Raw genomic sequence first — 27,030 nt, forward strand, 5'->3', positions numbered from 1 at the left:
TGGCTTCGTTAAGGGTTGGACGGCCTAGGATGATGTTATAGGCGGTCAGTTCCTCAACGACCAAGAATTTGACGACCAGGTGTCGTCCTTTTCCTTTTTCACCCAGCCGGATGGGTAAGTCGATCCTACCGACTAGGTAAACCATCCCACCTTCAAAGCCAAACAATGGGTGGGTAACCGGATGCATGCTGTTGTGGTTGTATTTCAGCTTTTGCAGGCACCGGAGACAGATAATGTCCGACGAGCTGACGGTGTCAATAAGGATTCGTCCAACCAGCTGGTTGGTGACCTTACATTCAATGACGACCGGATAATCATGCGGACAGCGGACGGTGCCCCTGTCCTTCTCAGGGATCATAACATCTGGGAAGGAGGAGCTAGCTGCCGCCTGCTCATCATCATCATCATTGTCCATCTTTCGAAGATGGCTCTTGGTGCCCCGGATGGTAGGGCCACCGCATGAGAACCCGCCTGCTATGGTGTAGACCGGCTTCTCATCGGTGTCCGAACTACTAGCAGGCTAGGGTGTCTTAGATGACTTCCCCGAGTTCTTCTTATTAGTCCCTTTGGATTTCGAAATGTAGGACTTTAACATCCCCTTGTCATACAGACGGTCTAACGCCCGTTGAAGGTTGAAGCAGTCGTTGGTGTCATGGCCAACTTCCTAATGGTATTGGCAGAATTTATTTTTGTTCCTTTATTGAATGGAACTTTTCATTGGATTCGGCTTCTCTAGAGACAGCCGGTCCTTTATCTCCATGAGGATGAAGTTGCAGTCCTTGTTAAACCCGTACTTAGGGACGTACGGTTTAAACTCTTTCTTTTTTCTTCAGGGACGACTGGTCAGAATTACTCACCCCCAAGACTTCTTTTCTTTTCTTGCTCTCTTCTTTTTTCTTCGCCGATTGAGCAGGCCGGCTTTCTTTTTGCCTGTCGGATTTCTTGGAGTCCGACTGGCTTCTAGGTGAGCAGAGGTCGGTTTCTTGAATATAGCTTTCCGCCTCCCTCTGGGCCGCCTGTAAAGTAAAAGCCCCTAATCTGACAAGGTTGAACTTAAAGGTTGACCCGTCTCTCAGACCCTTAAAGAAGTCTGTAAAAGCTACCTCATCAGACAGTCCTTGAATGTGAATTCTTGTCAGATTGAACCGCTTGACGTAGGAGCGCAATCCTTCTTTCTCTCCCTACTTAATGGTGCTCAAGTCAAGACTTGTTTTCTTCACAGGGATGTTCATTGAGAAGTTGGAAGCAAACAAGAAGGCAAGCTTCTTGAAACTATCGATGGAGCCGGCTGGCAGGTTGCTAAACCATTGTTGGGCAATGCCCTTCAATGTAGCCGGAAAGCATCGACACCATGTGGCATCATCTAACCCTTGTAAATACATGAGGTTGGTGTAATCCATGAGGTGATCTTCTGGGTCGGAGGTATCGTCATAAGTACCCACCAACACATTTTTAACCTTGGCCGGCTGTGCCGCCTCGGTTATTTCCCGGGTGAACGCAGAAGATTTTTCACCCAGGCGGAGCAGACGAAGCTGCCAGTCCGGCTGCATGAAATGAGTAGAATACGGACCGTAGACCAGAGGTGGTGCATACGGTGCATTCCCAATCATCTGAGGGCCAGAATGGACAGTATTACCGCCTGTATGGCTCTCATGCAAGGATTGCACATTCCCTGTAGATGTAATCTTAAAGCTGTCAGGAAAACTTGATGTAGAAGCTAACTCAGACAACTGTTGATTCCTCTTGCGGGTGATGATCTCCCGGGCATCCAGAGTTCATTTTTTGTTTCCCACTGGCTGTTCACTCTGGCCGGTATTGTCTGTGTTCCTCTTGGGCAGTAGAATCTTGGACCAATCAATGGTCCCGGCTGCCTTCTCCTTTGGATGCGGAGTTGGCTGCCTATCTCTTACTGACTTCCCCTTCTCCAGAGGAGTCTTCCTTGCCGACTAACCCCTGCTTGGACTAGCCCGGCTCTTGGTGATCAGATCCTTAATTTCATCCTATAAACTAGTCATGAATTTCATGAATTCGTCTCGAATGACGGGAGCAGATCTGCTGGCCGTATGGGTTTCCTCTTCCGGCTGTCCAAGGGCTCGGTTTGTACCCGCCTGGCTGGCACCCCGCTCTAGAGTGTCTCTGGGCCGGATGCGTTGGGTTATCAGAGAGCCATCAATGGCTATATAAGTTTCGACTTGAGGATCATCGTCCTCTTGGTCAGTAAAGACTTCCAGTTCGTCTACCGGACGCTCACGAGGTGGTACAGACTCTTGAACCATCCTTGAGGTACTCTCCCCACAGACGGCGCCAAATATTTTGGGTGTTTTTGTCCCTCGAGAGAGTTACAGCACAAAGACTGGTTCGGCTGAGCTGTGAAAGGAATGGTGTCCTTCGAACAAGTGTATTATTCTGATAGCGGGTTCATAATTATTAGAAAGCTAATATATTCAGCAAGGTCAAGTGATCGGAATGCCTCGGTGGAGGCCGCTTCCGATCAGTAATATTAATATAATTAATATTACAGCTTAATCTTGACTGAACCCTTCGGGTCACACCCAAGCAAAATATACGAACTGACTCGACGAATTAATTCGGAAGAAATTAATTCGTCGCCCGAGTGTTAAACATTTAGACGTCGGAAATTCGAGCTTGGGGCGTCGAAACCGAGCGTCGGAGAATCTCAAATGTCGAGCCAAAATTTAGGATTTGGCGAGACGGGAAAATTCATCAAGTAACAAGTAAAATCCTAGCCACGCAAAAGGCTAGGAATGCATGCCCAATAGGAGCATGCCACGTGGCAGCACACATGGCAAAACGCCATGTGGCAGCACACGTGGCAGCACACGTGGCCGCCACGTTGGCAGCCGCCAAGTGGCAGCAGCCACGTTGGCAGCCGCCACATTGGCAGCCACCTAGTGGCAGCCACCAAGTGGCAGCGTGCCACGTGGCAGCGTGCCATGTGGCAGCGCCATGGTGGCGGCGCGCCACGGTGGCGACACATGTGGCAATGGCCGTGGACCCGGGTTGATGGGTCATGGACACTTGTTTGAGTACGAGTCCGCTTTTGCATCAAGTAACAAGTAAAATCCTAGCCACACAAAAGGCTAGGAATGCATGCCCAATAGGAGTATGCCACGTGGCAGCACACATGGCAAAACGCCATGTGGCAGCACACGTGGCAGCATACGTGGCCGCCACGTTGGCAGCCGCCAAGTGGCAGCAGCCACGTTGGCAGCCGCCACATTGGCAGCCACCTAGTGGCAGCCACCAAGTGGCAGCGTGCCACGTGGCAGCGTGCCATGTGGCAGCGCCATGGTGGCGGCGCGCCACGGTGGCGACACATGTGGCAATGGGCGTGGACCCGGGTTGATGGGTCATGGACACTAAGAGGACTCATTATTACTATCGGAACTCTTTTGCTTTGACCATGAGTAGTGGGAGATCTCTTGTTTGAGTACGAGTCCGCTTTGGTATCCGCCAAACGTCTGACGTAACTGGGGATTATAAAGACAGATATCAGGCGGGTGAGTCCTCTTAGTAAGAGAAGCTACATTACAAGACTGGAAATGTCCCCCTACTAACAATAGGGAACATGTCTTGTTGTTTACAAGGCCTCTCGAAGAGCGAGATTGTGAAAAATGCATGGCCGTGCTCAGATGGATTTTAGAAATCATCTGCTTATTGACAGTCAAACTCGGATTTCGAGAAACACTTCTAGACGTAACAGAGATGACTAGTAATCTTACTCTGTAGTTCATGAAGAGACATGAAGAGACATAGGATAAGGGCTATACACTAAATGCACACTTGTCCGGAAGGACAAGTGGGAGATTGAAAGGAATGGTGTCCTTCGAACAAGTGTATTATTCTGATAGCGGGTTCAGAATTATTAGAAAGCTAATATATTCAGCAAGGTCAAGTGATCGAAATGCCTGGGTGGAGGCCGCTTCCGATCAGTAATATTAATATAATTAATATTACAGCTTAATCTTGACTGAACCCTTCGGGTCACACCCAAGCAAAATATACGAACTGACTCGACGAATTAATTCGGAAGAAATCAATTCGTCGCCCGAGTGTTAAACATTTAGACGTCGGAATTCGAGCTTGGAGCGTCGAAACCGAGCGTCGGAGAATCTCAAATGTTGAGCCAAAATTTAGGATTTGGCGAGACGGGAAAATGCATCAAGTAACAAGTAAAATCCTAGCCACGCAAAAGGCTAGGAATGCATGCCCAATAGGAGCATGCCACGTGGCAGCACACATGGCTAAACGCCATGTGGCAGCACACGTGGCCGCCACGTTGGCAGCCGCCAAGTGGCAGCAGACGCGTTGGAAGTCGCCACATTGGCAGCCACCAAGTGGCAGCGTGCCACGTGGCAGCATACCACTTTGGCAGCGTGCCACGTGGCAACGTACCAAGTTGGCAGCTCGCCACGTGGCAGCGCCATGGTGGCGGCGCGCCACGGTGGTGACACATGTGGCAATGGCCGTGGACCCGGGTTGATGGGTCATGGACACGGGCCAAAATAAAATGGGCCAACCGAACCCAACTTGGGGCTCAAGGTTGGGTGACACATGGTTAGTTTACATTGCATGTGAAATGCCTTGGGGACCAAGTGAGAAAGTGGTCCACACCTAACCATGTGACACTTGTTACTTGTTCCTTTGTTGATTTAACTAAGGGTTGAATTCACCAATCTTTCCATGTGGGATCTTTTTGTGAAAAGTCCCACATTGAAAGATGAGTGAAATTCACAAGGCATACTTCCTTATAAATAGTCATGGCATGGCTTGAGAATTCTTTGCTTGAGTGGGAGTTAGAAAGAGCATTCCATATTTTGGGAAAACTCTTAAACTCTAATAACACTCGGGTTTTGGTCGGACCTTGCTAACTCCAAGGTAGCGGACCTTAAAGTCGTGTTCGTCCTTTGTGGGTGGATACCGTTGGAGGCACGGCGCTTGCGGTGCTCGAAGCTTTCAAGTAAGAGCCCGTTTTTGTAAGGGCGAAGCTCGCTTCAAGGGTAAGATTCGTTCTTCCTTTCTTGTGATTATTTATTTATGCTTTATGGTTTTATTAATTGCGAGTGGTTCCTTGGGTCGGGGTTGTTTCCGCGGTGAGTCGGACTCACCAAACCCCAACAGCGGTATCGGAGCCCCGCTCGTTTATTTTTATAATCATGTTTTTCAAGGTTTATTTTGGCTTAATTTTCTGGTTTAAGTTGCTAATTAGATTAGTAGCTCGGTTTTATTTATTTTAATCCCGTTTTTAATGTCGAGTTTGGCCCAGAACCCAAATTTTCGCCCAAGACTAGTGAATTTTGGGTGGAAAACGTGTTCTGGAAAGGTTTTATCCCCAAGGGAACTGTGATTTTAGCCAAATTCTGACCAGAAATGCTTTTTTCGAGGGGTTTTTCGTTTTTGACGAAAAATTTTAAGTCTTTTCTAACCTTGAAATTAATGGCATAACTTGTTTATTATGTGGTTGATTATTTGCATTATTTTCTGCATTTTTAAGTCCCCTTAAAGCACACTTACTTGCTAGTATTTGATGCTTAAAGGTTGATTTATTTTCACATAATTGCAAACTAATTGCTTTTTAGTGTGAAAATTTTATTTTTGAGGCTTCCTAAGTGTTAAAGATTCAATCTTTATTTGTGATAAGTGATTGAAACTTTAAAAACCACTAAATTCCATGTTATTTTATGTTAAACTTTGTTGTTTTAATCATTTTGAGTTGATTGGAAACATAAAGTTTCAATTTTTGTGATAGAAATTTGGTTATCTTCATGTTGGAAGATATAATTTCAAGGATTCACAAAATTTAGATGTTGGAATTTTCATTTGAACATTAAAGTTCATATTTTTCCAACTTTCCCTTACTTTGTCAAATTCTCAAGTTTAATTTAAATTGATTAAATTGAAAGTGAGAAATTGCCTCAATTTAATTTTGCACCAAGCTAAACCAATTTAATTAAGAATGGTTCTTGGAATTATTTTGGTTATTTGCACTTTGAAAATTTTATTAAGTTAGACTTGTTTAAATTTTTTTTTTATTTTGCTCATTAAATTAGTTCTAAAATTAATTTAGAATTAATTAATTTTGTCTCGCGAAAAGGGATCAAATCTCGAGGCCATGGCACGCAAAACGAGGCAAAGAACCACCTTGGCGAGCCGGGCTGCACAACAGCCCGCATGTGGCTGCCAAGGTGGCTGCCCCACCTTGCGTGCGGCCACACGCGCGGCAGCAGCACACGCGCGGCAGCAGCACACGCGCGGCAGCAGCACACGGGCTGCAGCAGCCACGCGCGGGCGTGCCGTGGCAGCAGCATGTGGCCGCGTGCCGTGGGCCGTGTGTGCGGTTTTTTTTGGTGTGTGTGTATGCTTGGTGCGGTGAGGTGACTAGCCGTAATATTGCTTATTTTGCCGTTTTATTTATTTTAATTAATTTTGTTTATTTTAATTAAAATTTTGGGAGGCTAGGCCTCGGTTTTGAGCGGCATTGGCAAAATTTTAATTTGACAAGTTTGGGTGCTACCGACTTAATTAATTATATTAATTAAGGGAAATGCGAAATTTAGTGGGAGCTTCAATTATTAATGACGTCAATTACATAATCGGTTAAACAACTTTGACTAGTTTTAATTAGGCGTGTTAATCGGATTAACCACCTAGATTAGTTACTAGTGCGCGCGTTGTTTAAATGCATTTTACTTGTTTGATTTTGTAAATTACATGGGCCATTCACAAATAGTGAATGGATGAATGGAATGTATATTCTCTCTCACAGGTTTTATGAAATGGCAACTAGTGGGACCCGACTAGGATAAAAAATACGGACTACGTGCCGTTATGTATTTTTGTAAATCTAAATACGGTCTACGCACCGTTAAGTATTTTGTACTTTAATATTTAGATTATTCCTAGTTGTAAACACTAGTTTTTGCATAGTTTGGTTAAGTCTTGAAGACGGCGTATCTTGGAAGACAAAGCCTTGAATTGCAAATGAAGACCTTTTGAAGATATGAAGATTTCAAGGGGTCATGCTAGTTGCCAATATGCATCTATAATTTCGCTTTATATTTTATGCTTACATATATATGTGTGTGAATTATTCGTTAGATGCATGTTTAGGTTTTCTTGATGTTGCGATGATTAGTTAAGTTCACTTAATCAACCAACATAGAAATTCTAGGTCCCTAATAATATTGAGTCAAACTTGCCTTTCCAAAACAACACTTACTAACCGGACGATGGTGATGGTAGGCTACGCCAAAGCGAGGTGCCATCACTTCTCCAAGGGGCATAAGGCACACTGGGTGTGCACGTTGGTTTTGGTTTAACTCATCAGTATGAGTGAGGAGTCCTCACATACCGTGGCAAAAGAGATACATCGTCAAAGATGCATTAAATGCGACGATTGTCTAACCAAGAGTGGCTTAGAGCCATTAGCAAGGCAATGCTTACCCTAGAAGATTGAGTGTTTAAGACAAGTCAAAGCATGCTTAACCACTCTTTGTTTCATCGGATCTTGGAATCGCCTTATTTTCGCCAAATAGGGACAATTATTATGCGTAAATAAGACGTTTAATAAGATTGAAGTTTGCATGAATGGTATTAAATTTCAAACTTATTATGTTCTTGATAAATGGTTATACTTAGCACTTATATTTATAGTATTCTAAATCAAATAATATTGTTTCCATGATTGGTAAAGGAAATCCTTGAGAATAGATCTCAAAGACAGGAAAAGCATTTCTAAAATACAATTCTCATAAATGACTTTTATAACTAAGTCCGAAAGGACGGTTGGACATCATGTATTCAAAATACTAGGTATTTTTGATAAAACATGAGGAATTGAGTTGCAATCTCAAGATTGACAACCAACGTATCCTTTCGCATCATACATATAATTGAGTAGGACTCATTGATGTAGTAATTCGAGTAAGAATCAATGGAAAAGATGGAACTTTGTTTTACGGCGCACTAGGTGCTTGATTATGCCTAACAAAGTATAAGAGTCAAGGTACTTAAAGAAATGATTCTTAAAGTAAGATTATGAGATATTGTATATAGGAAAGAAGGAACGAAGAAAAGGAATTAGATTTCATTTCAACTCATGAGTTCATGTTATTGTAGTTAACTTAGCAATTCGTTATCTTCACAAGTATCGGATACTGCTTGAGTGTTCCACTATGATAGTGACCTCAAACTATTGAAGTTAAGCTAAGTTATCGACTTACAAGCTTAGAATGAAGCAAGAAGAGCTACATCAGTTGTAAGGTCGTATGATTTGTGTAAAGACCTTTTAAGCCAAAGGCTGGAACAAGTAATGGTTATTATGTCCCATAATCAGCAATTGATCCGTTTACACACGGAAAGACTCACATTCAAAGTAATGAGCAATAGTTGCGAGATTTATTTGAATGGCATGGTTATCCAAGCATTGAGTCAAGAATGCCTGATTATAAACAAACATTTCCCTAAACATGATAAACTCACTAAGTTCAAGTCATGGGCTTGATTTGCATTCCGAACATCTTTAGCAATGTCACATCGACAAGAACGTACTCAAAGGCTCTATTAGATAGACTCTTGATAGTTGCTCGATTTAGAATCGTTCTAAGACAAGCAAGTCTTACTTGTTGAAACCGACAAAACAGAGAGCTATTGTTCTTGGTATAGACAGTTGACTCCGAAGGCTAAAGAGGATTCAATTACTTCAACGTTTCACAAAGAATTTGAAAGGATATGGCTATATTTATCAAATGTGAACAAACTTGACTTGAGTAGCTCAAGAGTTCAGTGAAGTACAAAATCGACTTGGAAAGATATCAAAACGTCTAGATTAGATCGAGTGATGTTTGCTTGAGCCAAGCGTGACTATCTCAAAGTTATGAATGGAAATTTTCATAAATAACTCCACAAAGAACATAGTGTGTCTTCATGGAGACCTCGGTGTCATTTGAAAATGACTTGAACAATGATGGTTCACAACCCTTCCTATAAAGTTCTTAAAGATTTGCACAAATGACTAATGTTACACTAAACAATGTGTCGAAGCTAAGAAAGGACGCCATATTCAGTTATGGATAGAAATAACTTCTAAAAGTCTTTTCAAGTATATGTCTAAGGCTCTTAGTCTCAGTGGGAGTTCACTAGCTCAGTGGGAGCAAAGTGGCTCAGTGGGAGCTATGTGACTCAGTGGGAGCTGAATGGCTCAATAAAGACTAAGATAGCTCAAGTAGGAGCTAACTGTTTGTTTCACAACGAACTTTTACCCAAAGACAATATACAAGTCTCTTTGTAAGCATTCAAGTGAGACTACGGGTATTACCTCCACATCCTAATTGAGAACAAAAATTGGTTGTTGCTCTAAGTAGTGTCTTTTTGGAAAGTAACACGTTTCCAAAACGACAAGTGGGAGACAAATGAACTCGATGACCATCGAACTTAGCAACAAACTAGAACTGAGAATCTCGGAAGACCTTAAAGGACTTCATGAGAATGCTTGATCAAGAATACTCAAAAGGACTTTACAAGTGCCTTAAAAGAGAATTCATTACTCACAAAACATTAAAAATGTTGGAGTAAGATCAACATAATAAAAGGGCTTTGAAAGCGCCTTAAAACTCAGTGTTTGATGCAATTGCCCCGTATAGGTATAAAATTCACCAAAGGCTTGGATTGAATCCTATAAATTTTCTATTAAGTTAGAAATAAACCTAAGACTTACAAGCATACTATTTACTATTAGATAGTACAGGAATAATGTCTTGTAAGATAGCTACGACAAATCCAAATTCCGAATAATGGTTAAAGACCATGAAAATCCGAAATAGACTCCATGTTTGAAAATCATGTTTGAAACTTGATTAATTTGCATGAAAGGTGAAAGACCCATCGATTGCAAATAAGTTTTCAAGGAGAAAACTAACAAATGTGGAAATGTATATGCATACATAGCTAGATTGGTTGTAAAGGATATAATTAATATCAAGGAGTTGATTTTAATAAAATCCCATTCACCAATCGGAATGCTCAAGTCTTTTCGTGATTGATCTAGCAAAATTGCACATATGAAATATGGCAAAATAGATACAAAAACCGCCTACCCAAAATAGGATTTTGGAAGTGACTATGGAATAGTCTAAGGGTTTTGAAAATCTAAATAATGCTAGATTTGAAAGCAAGCACATGGAATCCGTCATAGGATTAAAGGAAGCATTGCATGAAGGAATTGGAACGTGTTTTCTCATAAAGTTAATAAGAGGATTGACTTATGGAGAAACATAGAAATTATGATGAACAAGAAGTTTAGTGGGAGCAAAAGTAATGGTCCAACAAGAAGTTTACGAACTCTATTATGAAACAACCATCAAATGCTAAATGTTTAGATTTGAAAGTATTTTCGACAATGGACCGAGCTAAAGACGATACTTAGTACATGTTGGGAATTAAGTTCTATGGTATAGACTTAATTAAATGTTTAAATGAGTAAAAGAAATTACCATGTTAAACATGAAGGACTTTGAAAGGCTTTCGACCCATATGTATGAAGCTAAGTAAATGTTTGACCTATGTATAAGCTAGGCTAAGTACTAAGTCAAACGAGAAAGACTCTAGTAGGAGACTTTCAACCACATCATATAGCGAACAATTTGGCAAGACTCAGTGTAACTGTATGAGCTAAATGTTACATGGATGAAATAAAATTGAGAATAATTCTAGAATTAAATCCATCATGTAAAGATATGATATGGAATCGTCAGATGACTTAAATGCTTAGAGCATGTGAAGTACGTATATAATACCAATCGACATTAATCTAAGTATTAGATCATTAGATTATAGTCAAGAACATCCAAAGAACTTAGATAAGTAGTTGGATGAGTTCTTGACGCATGGAAACAAATATAATTTGAGTTTTGATGTTGCAAGCACAAACCTTAACAAGGATTAGATCCTTAGCAAGGAAGCCATTTATAAGCACGAGGCAAGAAGTGTCGTGGCTTGAGAATGGTAACATGGATGTGCATCCATGTATAATGTGCGGGAATTTAAGGAAAATTTCCATGCTCACAAGTGATTAGGGTATCCCAAATCGTTGTGAGTCGCTTGGAGTGAAACCCAAGCAAGGCATCATTAGGGAGTCTACTAAAATATATGTTGAGAATATTGTTGCCTTAAAGGCAATAATAAGGAAAGATGTTAAATGGAAAAGTTCGTTGTTGAACGTTGATGATTGTAGGTTGTCAAGTAGAAGGTCTCGAATCATAAAAATGAGTGGGAGCCATTGCTTGGACAATAGATCCTGAATCACATGTAATCCATTAACACTCTCAAAATTTTATCATCTTATTATGGAAATGGTGGATAATGAAGATGCTAAGGTTTGCAAAGTAATTATAACTAAACCTATGCAATAAGTGAACGACAACATTCATAATTGCATGAAAGAAATCAAGCATATCAAATATGAGTGTGATTTTTATGAATGTTTTATGAAGAGTACTACTCTTATTACATTTGGGAAAAACCATTTATCATAAGATGAAACATTGTGAAATTTCATAGTGGAATAAAATATTTCTAAATATTCCACAAAACTATTTAATTGTGGTTTAGAATTAAATAATGAGTCCATTTGATTTTAATAAATATTCAAAATAGGGTATCAAGTCAATGGCTTGGATAAAGAAACACCTATTAAGTGAACATTGAATATTTTAATCGAAAATTATCCCTAATCAAGGTCATATTTTGTGGACGATTTATGACCATCAGAGGTTAGTGTGTAGTATGATTTATAGCACCGTTTCTTGTGCTATGAGGATATAAATCATTTGCACTGGTATTGGTTTAGAACCATACTGGATCGACCTATGAGGATACTTTAAGAGATTTAAAAAATTGTCATAAGTATTTTCTCATTATTACTATCGGAACTCTTTTGCTTTGACCATGAGTAGTGGGAGATCTCTTGTTTGAGTACGAGTCCGCTTTGGTATCCGCCAAACGTCTGACGTAACTGGGGATTATAAAGACAGATATCAGGCGGGTGAGTCCTCTTAGTAAGAGAAGCTACATTACAAGACTGGAAATGTCCCCCTACTAACAATAGGGAACATGTCTTGTTGTTTACAAGGCCTCTCGAAGAGCGAGACTGTGAAAAATGCATGGCCGTGCTCAGATGGATTTTAGAAATCATCTGCTTATTGACAGTCAAACTCGGATTTCGAGAAACACTTCTGGACGTAACAGAGATGACTAGTAATCTTACTCTGTAGTTCATGAAGAGACATGAAGAGACATAGGATAAGGGCTATACACTAAATGCACACTTGTCCGGAAGGACAAGTGGGAGATTGAAAGGAATGGTGTCCTTCGAACAAGTGTATTATTCTGATAGCGGGTTCAGAATTATTAGAAAGCTAATATATTCAGCAAGGTCAAGTGATCGGAATGCCTGGGTGGAGGCCGCTTCCGATCAGTAATATTAATATAATTAATATTACAGCTTAATCTTGACTGAACCCTTCGGGTCACACCCAAGCAAAATATACGAACTGACTCGACCAATTAATTCGGAAGAAATCAATTCGTCGCCCGAGTGTTAAACATTTAGACGTCGGAATTCGAGCTTGGAGCGTCGAAACCGAGCGTCGGAGAATCTCAAATGTTGAGCCAAAATTTAGGATTTGGCGAGACGGGAAAATGCATCAAGTAACAAGTAAAATCCTAGCCACGCAAAAGGCTAGGAATGCATGCCCAATAGGAGCATGCCACGTGGCAGCACACATGGCTAAACGCCATGTGGCAGCACACGTGGCCGCCACGTTGGCAGCCGCCAAGTGGCAGCAGCCACGTTGGCAGTCGCCACATTGGCAGCCACCAAGTGGCAGCGTGCCACGTGGCAGCGTGCCACGTGGCAGCGTGCCACGTGGCAACGTACCAAGTTGGCAGCGCGCCACGTGGCAGCGCCATGGTGGCGGCGCGCCACGGTGGTGACACATGTGGCAATGGCCGTGGACCCGGGTTGATGGGTCATGGACACGGGCCAAAATAAAATGGGCCAACCGAACCCAACTTGGGGCTCAAGGTTGGGTGACACATGGTTAGTTCACATTGCATGTGAAATGCCTTGGGGACCAAGTGAGAAAGTGGTCCACACCTAACCATGTGACACTTGTTACTTGTTCCTTTGTTTATTTAACTAAGGGTTGAATTCACCAATCTTTCCATGTGGGATCTTTTTGTGAAAAGTCCCACATTGAAAGATGAGTGAAATTCACAAGGCATACTTCCTTATAAATAGTCATGGCATGGCTTGAGAATTCTTTGCTTGAGTGGGAGTTAGAAAGAGCATTCCATATTTTGGGAAAACTCTTAAACTCTAATAACACTCGGGTTTTTGTCGGACCTTGCTAACTCCAAGGTAGCGGACCTTAAAGTCGTGTTCGTCCTTTGTGGGTGGATACCGTTGGAGGCACGGCGCTTGCGGTGCTCGAAGCTTTCAAGTAAGAGCCCGCTTTTGTAAGGGCAAAGCTCGCTTCAAGGGTAAGATTCGTTCTTCCTTTCTTGTGATTATTTATTTATGCTTTATGGTTTTATTAATTGCGAGTGGTTCCTTGGGTCGGGGTTGTTTCCGCGGTGAGTCGAACTAACCAAACCCCAACAACCTGTACCTGCAAAAACAATGGAGACTCCGGGTGGTAGGAGCTCCGCCTTCGAAGATCAAGTTACACTAGTAGAAAAAGGCTTATTTGCGTCGCTCATTTTTAGTGTATTTGCGTCGCTTCTATGAGCGACGCAACTGCTCGCGACGCAAATGACTTTTAAGTCATTTGCGTCGCTCCTAGGGGCGACGCAAATAAGAGTCATTTGCGTCGCTCCTTTATAAACAAGCGACGCAAATGACTTTTTTTATAAACTTATTTTTTGTCATTTGCGTCGCTCCTTTATAAACAAGCGACGCAAATGACTTTTTTTATAAACTTATTTTTTGTCATTTACGTCGCTCCTTTATAAACAAGCGACGCAAATGACTTTTTTTATAAACTTATTTTTTGTCATTTGCGTCGCTCCTTTATAAATAAGCGACGCAAATGACTCTTCTGACAAACTTATTTTTTGTTATTTGCGTCACTCCTTTATAAAAGAGCGACGCAAATGACTTTTCTGATAAACTTATTTTTAGTCATTTGCGTCGCCCCTTTATAAACAAGCGACGCAAATGTCTCTTTTGATAAACTTTTTTTGTTATTTGCGTCGCTCCTTCATAATTAAGCGACGCAAATGACTCTTCTAATAAATGCATTTTTTGTCATTTGCGTCACTTGTTTATATAGGAGTGACGCAAATGACTGAGTAGACAATACAAAACTGCTGTATTTGCGTCACTTGTTTGTTTAATGAGTGACGCAAATGAAGAGGTGAATTTTTTTTTTCTTAATTATAATATAATAATTGCCTTGTATATGTTTGTAGTACCTGTTTTCCTAGGTATAAAGTAATATGCTAACGCTAATATAATTGAAATTAAAATGCAATATTATTGAATAATCCAAATGTAAATTTCGGCAGAGTCTCCTTTGTAATTTGGCCTACCCATAAAATTGGGAATGACGGCATTATATTAACAACCTGTCCAATAATTTACATCTCAATATCATAGACATTATACTCATCATCCCAACACCAATTAACCAAATTACTTCATTTCAAGCCTATAATCCAAAACAAGAGTCAAACATGCGCTAAGTGGTAAATCTAAAGTTCAACATTACATATAAAATACTCTGCCCAAATATCTCGGATCTCATTTATCTCCTCCTCGGTGTACGGTGTAGTTCTTGAAAAATCCTATCAACACAAAAAATATACAAGAGGAAAGTTTTAATTCAAGATTGTAGCTAACATCAAATTGTATTTATCAAACAAAAATGAAATATTTGACAACTCATACCTGAATAAGATCTTCACTGCTATGGTGATGTTCAAGTATTTCGTACATATAACGCATGACGTAGTAGCCAGACTCACGTCCACCCAATTGTTGAGGACACTACATGTAATGTATTTGTAAGTTGAATTAAATTGCTATACTTCAATTATTAAGAAACTAAAATTTAGGGTCAGAAATTAAGGTAACCTGTCCCAAATGCCATGTCAATTTACTTCCCCTAGATTGTCCACTTAATGCCTTAAAACTTCGAAAAGCACTACACATTTGAAACAAATAACATATATATTACCCTTACACACATAAAATCATGACATTAATAACAAACTAGACTTACTTTGTCATTGCAAACTTAATTGCTAAATTTCGCTTCTGCCTCAAAGAATCAAAGATGATGACTTCACGCTTAGCCATGCATAAGACCAAAAGAACCCAATGATTCCTACATAATAAATTAGACACACATTTGTAAAAGAGTAAAATAATATCAACAATTTGCAAAGTTCAAATAAATACAAGTTCAAAGTTTATACTTTTCATGGTATGGGCATAAGATGAACTGCTTAGATTTTTGTTTTTCCATCACATGTGTCATGTATAGTAGGATACGATCAGCATCACTATGCAAATAGGTTTCTGAAATCATTTCCGGACACATGAATCCAATGGAAGCCACTTCCTCCGTATCGAGTAAGTCACTCAAGGCCCTACATATATATCATGTAATAACATTATAAATGGTAATAAATAAGTATATGGGAAGAGTGAAATTTGAATATCTTACATCATAAAAACTTGCAAAACTGAAATATTCAGCCAAGCTCCTGTGAGAAGTTGATTGACATCTTCACGTTTGATAATGATGTCCTTACTGTCTTCATAACTAAAGGTCCAAGCATCAGCCTTAACCTTAATAGTTTCACCTTCGGGTAATGAAGATAACAAACTATTCAAAGACCCACACTTCTGAGACAAGTTTTCCAAAGCATAATCCATAAGAAAAACTTTTTTTAGATTGGTGTTGGACTCTTTTGTTTCGCGACCACTTTCAACTACTTTCATTTTGTCTTGCATGTTTTCTTTGGCCGCTTTGTTGTTACCATTGTTCTTATTTGATATGAATTCCTAATCAATAGTAAAGCAAATCTATTCAACAATTTGCTATATTTTGTATGGCAAACTATATGTAAATTGTTACAAAAATAATTTACCTTGTCATGCATGAGTGAAACCAAGTATTTCGGCCATTGGGTAAATGTACCATGAGCATGCTTAAGTTTCTTGATGACTGAAGAAGGAACTGGAACCGAGAATTCTTTGAACTCGTCAAAAAAATCATCAACACTCACCCTCACGTGATCCGGAAGGAGGTTACTATGATGATCAAGGATTAACTCCGGATGATATGTACCTTCAGCTACAATGACTTTCTCAGAGTCATTTTTCAACAATGATAGCCGACAAGGAACCGGTTCCTTATAAAGATATAAAAAAATCATAATTAAAAAATATAGAAAACTGAGTTACAAAGTTAAAAGTATGTCACAGTCATAAATCATTAAAAAAAAAAGATACAAAATATAAAATAACAAAGTGTTGGATACCTGTATGTTTGCAAATGGATCATCACCCACTGATTGGCAACTACTAGGATTTTGCTGAGTCGTCCGGCCTATGTTATTCATTTCTATCATTTCAGTTGGAATTTGAATACCAATCTGTTTAGCAAATAACATAAACTTCTCTTGAACCATGCAATCCATTTTAGAATCCATCTCCTGCATAGTCTCCTCTCGTACCCTCCGGGCTACTCTTTCCTCTAATTCTTCCAGCTCATCATCTCCGAATTCCCTACCCCGTCGGCCACTACGCCTCTCTCCGGATCCCCATACAGCTTTAATGCCAATTCCACTGCCAAATGCTATTGCCCGACCATTACGATCTTTTTTCCCAAGGGCACGAGATAAGATATCATCATGCCTATTAGGAACAAAGTTTCCTTCAGCTTGTTGCTTTCTCCAATTATCCTACACAATGACTTCAAGTTAGAAAACTTTGGTTGCAATACATAAACTTAACAAAATATATTCAAACTTGAAATAAAGACTTATTACATATACTTATTATATACTTACAATGGATTCTTTCACCTCTCTTGTTTTCTCATCCGGCAAATAAGGATTTCCCTTATCATCTTCTATTGATCTTGCTAGAAGCCAAGCATATGTCCTATCCGGCAAACTAGACACAACCAAAGAACAAGATGAAGTACTGGATGCTGAAGATGTCGTGGGAATATACCCTTTTCTACGCCATACAATATTCATTTCACCATATGATTTGGCTCCTAAATGGTGAGGGTATTCGTTGAAAGACTGGCTTTGTCTTGCCTTCTCACTGATTTCCTATTTTCACGAGCATAAATGAAGATTAGTACATAAGAATCCGTTAACAAAGTATTAATAACCCGCATGATCATTGATATTAATACACACAAACCTTAAAATCATCTGTCGTATGCTCCTCCACAAATGTTTTCCACATATCCTCAGATATGAAATCATAGAGTACATACGGCATTCTTTTCTCCTTCGGCATATTCCTGGTACATGTGATCCAACCACTGACCAATTTTGTTTTGAAATCTCTCCAAGTTTTATCACAAGTGCGTAGGACCTTTTTTTTCTTGTCTTCATCTTCTTCGATTTGAAACTCTCTCTACGCAAAAAATTAAAAAAAATAAAAAAAGTTAGTAAATAATTTCATCATATTCAAATAAATTGTTTTCATCATATTCAAATAATGTCAAAATGATCATATAATAGTATAACATTTAACATATAATAGTGAATATTACCTTAACATCTTCCCACAAAGTGTCTTTTATTCCTTGTGGAACTTGATTCCAATCTTTATACAATATAGACACCTTTGCACGACTTATTTCACCAACATGAATTTTGTATGCTTTTGCCCACTTTCCAATGGGTCGACACAATTCATCCCATTCAAGCACTCTAGGAACCCCAGGCATGGATTTTAGGCCCTTTGAAGGACCTCTTGGCTTTTTTTTCTTCTTCTGAGAGTCGGTTGTTTGTAGCTCTGATTGTGATTGATTGTGTGGCTCATCTTTCTCACTTTGCAAAGACATGGAACGATTATGCAAATCCTCATCCTCCATTATTACTTACCTGAAAAAAAAAGACATAAATAAATTAAGACATCGATTTATATCATTTTTAAATTATAAACTTGAACACATAACAATAATAAGCAATTTATGCAATTACTAACACATATTGGAAAAAAAAATCATAGAATTCATACCTCCTTCATTCTTCTCTTTTGCGATATAAAATCCTTCATTATGATCTTTTCGTTTCAACGTTGTGTCAAAATCATCGACTATTGGAGGGATGCTCCAAACGGAAGGTGGTGACTCATTAAATTGCTCATCATATTCTTCCTCGTCCAACACATCTTCAATGCCAAGTATCCTTCTTTTACCTTCTAAAACAACTGACCACTTACAATCAGCTGGGTCAGCCATGTAAAAAACTTGTTTTGCTTGTGAAGCTAATATAAATGGATCAGCTAGATGCCCTCGTCGACCAAGATTTACAAGGGTCAAGTTCCCTTGTTCATCTTTTTTTACACCACGGCTACTATCAGCCCACTTACATCGAAATAGAGGAATCTTGAAATCAACATAATCCAGCTCTATTATTTCTTCAATGATTCCATAATAAAATTTCTTCTTAACCACAAGTGTTTTATCATGTGCACTAACATACTTAGATGACAAACCTACTACTTTAACACCACTGTTTTGCATTGTTGACTTGTCATCTTGTCGGCTAGTGTAAAAAGAATACCCATTGATGTCGTATCCCTCATATGACATGACTTGACATTTAGCACCATATGCCAACCATCTCAATGTGTCAGATATATCGTTAGGTGTGGTGGATAGTTGGGACATCACTCGTTCCTTGAACCATGTAACGAATGAACAATTATGCTCCTTTATCAGCTGAAGATCACTTTTGGAAGGATATTTATTTTTAAGAAAAAGCATGTGCTCGTCCAAGTAAGGATGAACCTCACTAAGATTTTGCAACACAAAAAGCTCGGCCTTATTTTTCATTTCAAAGCCCATGGATATCCTTTTCCTGCCAATAGTACCTTGACCTCCAAGCCTCCCATCGTGTCGAGACTTTGGCAACCCAATTTTCTGTGAACGTGCAAGATATTGAGCAACCCATGCTGCCACTTCCTCAGCAACTGTTCGTTGTACAATACTAGCTTCAGGTTTGGCCGGATTCATGACTTTTCCCTTTAAGTCACCCATTTCTCGTTCAAAAGGATACATGTATCTCATACACACTGGTCCACAAAGTTTAATTTCACGTACAAGATGAATAACCAAATGAGGCATCACGTCAAAAAAAGATGGGGGAAAATACATTTCAAATCGACACATTATCTCAATTATATCTGCTTGCAAGTCATCTAAAATACTTGGATTTATGACCTTGCTACAAATAGTGTTAAAAAAGACACATAATCTTGTAATTGTATACCTCACTTGAGGTGGCAAAATTCCTCGAATGGCAACTGGTAATAATTGTTGCATCAAGACATGACAATCACGAGATTTCATGCCACCCAATTTCAAGTCAGACATTGACACAAGTCTACGAAAATTAGAAGAAAATCCAGCCGGGACCTTTAAACCATGCAATGACTCACATAAGCTAGTTTTTTCCTTTTTAGACAAGGTAAAGCAAGCTGGGGGAAGATACCAGCGTTTTCCTCGAGATTCGGGTGCCAACTCTGAACGACCCATAGCAGCCATGTCTTTTCTTACTTTAACTCCATCCTTTGTCTTTCCTGGCATGTTTAATAAAGTTCCCACAATGGCATCACATATATTTTTCTCAATATGCATTACATCTAGACAATGTCTAACTTCCAAATGTCTCCAATATGGAAGAGACCATAGCTCAGACTTCTTCTTGTAACCCCCAGTTGATTTGCTTTTGTAAGGCTTACCAAACTCATTCTCAATGTCTTTGACCCGCTGATAAACCTCACTTGCACGTAAAGGGCCACGAGCTTCTCTCAACTCCACTTTTCCATTAAAAGACCCCTTATTGAATCGAAAAGGGTGGTCTTCTGGAAGATGTCTTCAATTATCCATGTATACATGCTTGCCACAATTGTCTAGGCGCAATGCCTCCAAATCATCTTCACAAATGGGGCAAGGAGTTCTTCCCTTCACAGTGTACCCCGACAAATTCCCATAAGCTGGGAAGTCATTTATTGTACAAAAAATCATGGCACGTAAAGTGAAATTGGTTTTACTATATGCATCAAACATTTGGACACCTTCATTCCACAACAATTTCAAATCTTCAATGAGAGGCGCTAGATACACATCAATGTCATTTCCAGGTTGTTTAGGCCCAGATATTAGAAGGGACAACATAATGTATCTAGACTTCATGCATAACCAAGGAGGCAAATTGTAGATAGTTAGAAGAACCGGCCAGGTGCTATATTGGGTACTTAGTGTCCCAAATGGGTTCATTCCATCTGTACTAAGACCAAGCCTAAGATTTCGATCTTCTTCACCAAAGTCCTTGAACTTTCGATCAATGTTCCTCCATTGCGGGGAATCAGCAGGATGCCTCATTAACCCATCTTTCTTCCTCCCATCAGCATGCCACCTCAATAATTTTGCAGTTTTTTCATCCGAGAAGAGTCTCCTAAATCTCGGTATAATTGGAAGATACCATAATACCTTAGCCGGAGACCCTTTCTTACACATCTCACCAGTATCATTCATCTTGTAACGAGAAACTCCACACCTTGGACACTCATGCAAATCAGCATACTCATTTCGATACAACACACAGTCATTGGGACAAGCATGTATCTTCTCATACTGCATACCCAAGGGGCACATAAGTTTCATGGCCTCATAGGTGGAGTTTGGAAGTTCATTCCCGTCAGGAAACATTTCTACTAAGGCTTCTAACAACTGCGTAAAACCCTTGTCAGTCCAACAATTGCTCGCCTTTAAGTTGAATAACTTCATAATAGCACCAAGTTTAGTGAACTTTGTACAACCAGGATATAACGGGGTTTCAGCAGCTCTCAAAATACTATCATATGTCTGGGGACATTCTGTGAAATGGTCTTCAACATCTTGCATCATTTCATCTATCCTGTCCTTCTCCACTTCACTCTCACTTTCAACACCAATATCATCAGCTGTATCGATATCCTCACCTTGGGGGTCATTATCATCATCACAATGATTCTCATCTTCCCTTGGACAATAACTAGAACTTGCCTCAATATATATGCTCTCACCATGCCATGTCCACCTCGTGTAGTTTTCTTTAAACCCACGACGAATTAGATGATCTTTAATATCAACTATATCACGATATCCCCTCGAATTATTACAGTCACAACAAGGACAAAGAATATTCTTTGATTTATTCTCTGTTTGGTGTTTTAAGGCAACAGTGCTAAACTCTTCAATTCCTCGTAAAAAACTTGTACAATTTCGTTTACCATACATCCAACTTCGATCCATTTTCAACCACTGAATAACAAAATTAATTTTAAGATAATGTGTATATTTTGTAACATATATAGCTCCTTAACCATAAACAAGAATATAAGGCATCAAACATTTTCATTCAAAGTTTATATCATGTAAATGCAACTCCGGATGATCCAATAAGGTCCTTATCACTTCAACCTAACCCATTCTTGAATGTCCTATCTCACTAATAACTACTTGTAAAGTTTGGTTCTAAAGAAAATCCGACAGCATTTCCCTATAGTTCTCCAAGCACACAATGTAGATAATCGGCTATCAACATATGTACCCAGAGAACAATCGGGAAATAGTGAGCCATGATCTTCTTAGATCCAAAAAAGTAGTTATCACCTAAATGAGATAGAACATTCAAGAACAGTTCCAAACCGGGGACTATTCAAGACTTACTCCTAATGAGTAAGCCCTGAACGGGTATCTAAGTCAATGATGCAAGTATTATTGCAATTCCAATCAATTATATCACAATTAAAAATCTCATACAATTCACAATCATTATACCAACCAGAACAAATAAGTTAATATTGCAAAGAATGGTTCAGATATATATACCACAAGTGAAGACAATCTCGTATGCGTACTACCGCCTTAATCGTTTGTCCACAACCAGAACCTCGAGCAACTTGTGGAATTCACTTCCGCATAATTAAGAATCTGCCATAAAAAATTACATATATTAAACCAACATAGTTAATTCAACTTAATCTGCCATGTGACATAAAAGTTGTTATTCGGCATTGATTCTATTCTTTAATCCTCTTTTTGTTTTCTTTTCTGATCAAATTTGACTTTATTACATATCTTTATAAGTAAAGGTGGGGGTGCATAACTGCATATGTAATAGTCAGTTGTGATGGGGTTCAAGCAAAGAGCAGGAATCTTAGTGGATCATAATTTTCACCAAAACCTTACCTAATTAATTAATCATACTAATAATTTTCTTCATAAAATCAGATCAAGCAACCCATTCCTAAGAGGTATTCACAATATTTGACTCACGTGACGCCATGTGAGTCCGTAGGAGCAATTTTTTAATTAATGGCAGATCTACTGGTACCGTACTCACCCCCTTTCCTTTATATCTTATTGTTTATAGTGGACAGGAATACATACAACATATACTATATATGATGATCACAGAAAGTGACCAAACCAAAAGGGACAGTCCAAATATTAAGTATCTTTGTCCTTGTGATTATGATAATCACTTTGTCTTACCACGTATTTGCGTGTGTGCTCGTGATCCTAAATCTCATAGAACAAGAGCGAGCACGAGAGAAATAGAGTTCAGGACATTACTGAAAGTGCCTAAGTAGAGGTACTTGTTCTCATAAACGCACCCAATTCGTGCTTCCCATCGCCCATCATGATGATGCCTACAAAAAAATTAAATGATAAAAAATAATTTTAATAAGACATTCAAAGAATCATAGATGTCAACCAGTAGTATATTGCAAAACAGCAACTGTAAAAATCTACAGACTAAATACAAACAAATTTGCAGAACAAATGGAGCACTAACAATTATCCATAGAAAAAGAACACAATCTATTAAATTACTTTAGTTTGAAGTTTGAAACTTCAAAGAAACCATGGTATTTCAAAAAAAAAAAAAAGCCCCAAAAAACTTTTACCGCAAATTGTATCCAGGCTTTGAACAGTGCAATAGTATTTCACTGGGTGGAAGAACAGATCGCATAAAAGCAGGCTTTGCAGGTGAACAACTATGTCAAGTTGACTGCACTCCTACGCCAATAACATGAAGTAATAATAAGCTCCTTACTTAACTAAACTAGATAGAGAAAGTAAAAGACAATTTCCTACACGCCAGAGAAAAACTAAGGCTGAGTACATAACCTGTGAGGCTGTGATACCTTCACAAGTATCCGCCTACTTCTAAAGGTCAAAGACCCAAAGAGAAAAAGTTCAATATTTTCTCCATAATTATACCGTACATAATATTGAAAAGATTCCAGATGATTAAGCCTAGCATTCCAATTACAATATCACTTCTCTATTAGGACATAAGCTAGAGGCCTGGCTTATCATGCAACGCCTTCTCGGTTTTTTAGTTTTTAAAAGTTACTACTCGCTTAAATTACAAAGTTAACAATTTATTCATGCGTTATTGACTATGCTATTTAGGCTTGGGTATGCCGGTATGGTACATATCCGTTTTCAGGGACTATGCAATATGCTCAAATGACTATGCTATTCTACAGACTGTTCAAAGATGCAAACAAGCAACCAGTAAAATATTGCAAAACAGCCATATAAATTCAATGACTATGCAATATGCTCAGATGAAAATTGACTTCAAAAATTCAATGACTGAAATTCACAAGTATGCAATATGCTCAAATGAAAATTCAATGACTGAAAATTATAAAAATTCAATTAAATCTGCCATATAAATTCTAATTAGTGAACTAACACTAAACCTGAAATTAAACTAAGTCATTGTTCAAGTTAAATGCTACATTCTATCTACCATGAAAAGATTGAACATAAATAGAAGCAATCTTACCATAGGTGAAATTGATTTCTAAAATTCAACAATGTCGAGCCGAAATCGATTTTTGGGGGCGAAATTAAGCGATTTTTCCACTCGAAAATTCAAAAATTCAACATTGCTGTAATTTGCTTGAACTTCCTCGGGTTTTTGGGGGCGAAATTAAGCAATTTTTCCACTCGAAAATATCAGATATTGCTCGAATTTTTTCAGCAGGATTTTTAATTGAATTTTTTGGGGTTTCTAGGGTTCGAATTCGTATGGAATTGAGTACATTTTTTGCTTGAAATGGGGGATTTTTGGTCGAAAATAATCAATTTTTCTGGGGTTTAAGGGTTCGAATTAATTAGGGTTTTTGGTTTAAATTTTTGCTCGAAATTGCTCGGATTTGCTGCCGATTATGGGTGTTGAACTTGATTGCGATTTTGGATGTTGAATTTGCTGGGGAATTGCAGTTTTTTGGGCGAATTTGTGGGTTTTTTTGGGCGAATTTGTTGGATTGAAGGGTCGAAATTAAGCAACTCTGTTTAGTGAATTAGTGAAAGTGAAAAGCTAAGGTCAAAAAAGCGCAGAATGGGTAACCTAAAGCAGAGTTATTTGCGTCACTTTATAATAAAAATGTGACGCAAATAACAAAATCTGAAATGCTGAAAATTTGTTATTTGCGTCGCTCATTTTTTAAAAGAGTGACGCAAATTATTCACTGCCTTATTTGCGTCGCTTGTCAGTAAATGAGTGACGCAAATAATAAAATTATTTGCGTCGCTTTAATAAATAAGAGCGACGCAAATGATAGAAAGCTAACATACATTTGTTTTTTGCGTCACTTCTTTAATAACAAGCGACGCAAATAACTTTAAAGTATGGTAAAAATTACACATTTGCTTCGTTCTTTAGAATGAGTGACGCAAATATGGCGACGCAAATGAGCCTTTTTCTACTAGTGTTAGTAACTTGAAAGAGAATAAAGAGTACGAAAATTTAGGTGGGTATCTGCTTGGATTCCAAGCTCAGGGTTTTCTCTGATGAGAGAGAAAGTAGGTGTAATAAATGATTCAATGTGTCCCCAAAATGGGGAAATATCTCCCTGTTTATAGGGTCATTGGTAGGTGTGCCCCTATCTAGGTCACTTGACCTAGATTTTGATGGGTTGCGTCGAATTACGACATTTTCTTGGGATTTGGGCCCTTGAAGGCCTCCATTTCAAAACCTATCTAAAGGAGCCACGTGTCAAATGGCTAGGGGGCCACTTGGGTCAACCTGCTCTGAACACGTGTCCTTCTCTTATTGGGACACCTGTCTAAGGTAATTTTTACCCCAAACACCACCGATAATTTCCCTATGTTTAATATCATTAATACAATTAATGTTTTTTTTATTAAACATAAATCATTAATTAATTTAATTTTTTTTAACAAAAAACATGTAATCCCTTTTTTTTATTAAAAAAAAAATTCTAATGCTTTTACACTTCATATGATATTATCATTAAAAAAAAAAAACTGTATATACGAAGAGATGGTTTATTACCAAGAGACTATTTAGTTTTACTCTTTCATAGTTGCTCTTCTTATTTACTATCTTGTCGTCCTTTAATTTAATTGCAACTATTGTTAAGGTTTATTAACTTTTAAAATGTACATATAAACAACGTTATAGAATTATAATGAGATTCATATTAAATAGTACAGTGATATTTCAGCACACGTATGTTATCAACAGGTATAAAGAACTTAAAAATCCTAAAATTAAGGGAAATGGATGTTAGGAAAATAAAGTTGGTATTAGTTATGGAGAGAATTTAAGAGGAAAAATATTACTAATTGGTTATAGCTTTAGTATGAGTGAACCTAGACAATTATGCCCTTACCAATACCAGTGCAAATTACTAGCATTCCCTTTGAGTAACAAATCATGTTACTAAAAAATGAGTAACTTTACTTTCCTCCTTTAGTATTGATATAGATATTAGATGGTCATCGTAGAACATTAAAGAATTTAAATTATAAAGTTTTTAGCTACAATATTTTACATATTATTACTTTGTATGACCAAAGTTCACAAAAAAATCATTTGAAAAAAAACACGCTAGAAATATTATACTAAGTATTATTGAAACATGCACATCAATTAAGAGTTCTAAACTAACCAACTGCCGCCTGAAATATGAAGGGATGCAAATCAATTAAATATTATTTAATAATAATTTTGAAATAACATTGTAAAACTTTTGAGGGTTTTAAAAAAATTGTCTTAAAAGATTTTGGTGGTTTTCTTATACTTCATTCTACAAATTCACCACATAGGTACATAAACCAAATAATACTTATTAAAACCTAAACTAAATGTGTAAATACATGCCAATACGACTTCTCCACAAGAGCAAGCCCCTCCGCACGCATCGCGTGCGTAGAATATCCTAGTACTATCAATAAATAATTACCATGCGTCATCTACAATAATTAACTCAATATGATTAAAAGTTGATGCATAATTAAAATTGGAAATTAATTAAATAGATTACTCCTCTTTTTTTTTAAGGGGTCACACTAGACCAAACAGGAACGGTAAAAAACGATTTGACTATTAATTTCTATAATTATATGTTAGTAGAAATTACAATAAAAATGATACTCTAAATTAAAGTATACATTGATCGTAACAAATCTGACAACATATTGTATAATAACATTTGTTTTTAACTACAAATGAGTCAAGTTACAACCATAGTGTGAATAGTTAAAAAATTAAAAGTGTAACACTGAAAAAAGGGTGTAATTAGGTTTTCGTGCCTATTTTAAATTTTGATGTTTCACACTAATTTGAGAACTTGTCAAAAAATCCCTAATAACCACGAAAATATTAAGCTCAAACAAAATGTAATTGTGTTAAATAGTCCTTAGGAGATGAATCATT

At 38.3% G+C, this 27,030-nt stretch overlaps 2 protein-coding genes across 2 annotated transcripts; both read right to left on the bottom strand.

The window, feature by feature from the left end:
• Nucleotides 1–14,607: 14,607 nt before the first annotated feature.
• On the bottom strand, nt 14,608–16,749 carry LOC145625059 (uncharacterized). Its single transcript, XM_081678141.1, has 8 exons — nt 16,570–16,749; nt 16,177–16,440; nt 15,750–16,090; nt 15,499–15,672; nt 15,303–15,407; nt 15,155–15,224; nt 14,969–15,067; nt 14,608–14,865 (listed from the first exon to the last, which is right to left on the bottom strand). The coding sequence occupies exons 1-8, from the start codon at nt 16,747–16,749 to the stop codon at nt 14,773–14,775; spliced, it is 1,326 nt and encodes a 441-aa protein (XP_081534267.1). The 3' UTR covers nt 14,608–14,772.
• Nucleotides 16,750–18,148: 1,399 nt separating this feature from the next.
• LOC145625060 (uncharacterized) lies at nt 18,149–21,188 on the bottom strand. Its single transcript, XM_081678142.1, has 3 exons — nt 20,257–21,188; nt 18,293–20,154; nt 18,149–18,156 (listed from the first exon to the last, which is right to left on the bottom strand). Exons 1-3 carry the CDS (start codon nt 21,186–21,188, stop codon nt 18,149–18,151), a joined length of 2,802 nt encoding a protein of 933 aa, XP_081534268.1.
• Nucleotides 21,189–27,030: the final 5,842 nt, after the last annotated feature.

Source organism: Chenopodium album, chromosome 3 (genome assembly GCF_948465745.1).
Source record: "Chenopodium album chromosome 3, dcCheAlbu1.1, whole genome shotgun sequence".
NCBI classification, from domain to species: domain Eukaryota; kingdom Viridiplantae; phylum Streptophyta; class Magnoliopsida; order Caryophyllales; family Amaranthaceae; genus Chenopodium; species Chenopodium album.

Excerpts from the sequence above, each read along its gene's own strand:
- LOC145625059 (XM_081678141.1), bottom strand. The coding sequence starts at position 16,749 with ATGCAGGAGATGGATTCTAAAATGGATTGCATGGTTCAAGAGAAGTTT. Across the intron at positions 16,091-16,176 it reads TTTCACTCATGCATGACAAG|GAATTCATATCAAATAAGAA; the intron begins GTAAATTATTTT and ends ACTATTGATTAG. Across the intron at positions 15,673-15,749 it reads GTTTTGCAAGTTTTTATGAT|GGCCTTGAGTGACTTACTCG; the intron begins GTAAGATATTCA and ends ATATATATGTAG.
- LOC145625060 (XM_081678142.1), bottom strand. The coding sequence starts at position 21,188 with ATGATGCAAGATGTTGAAGACCATTTCACAGAATGTCCCCAGACATAT. Across the intron at positions 20,155-20,256 it reads GCTTATGGGAATTTGTCGGG|ACATCTTCCAGAAGACCACC; the intron begins GTACACTGTGAA and ends GGATAATTGAAG.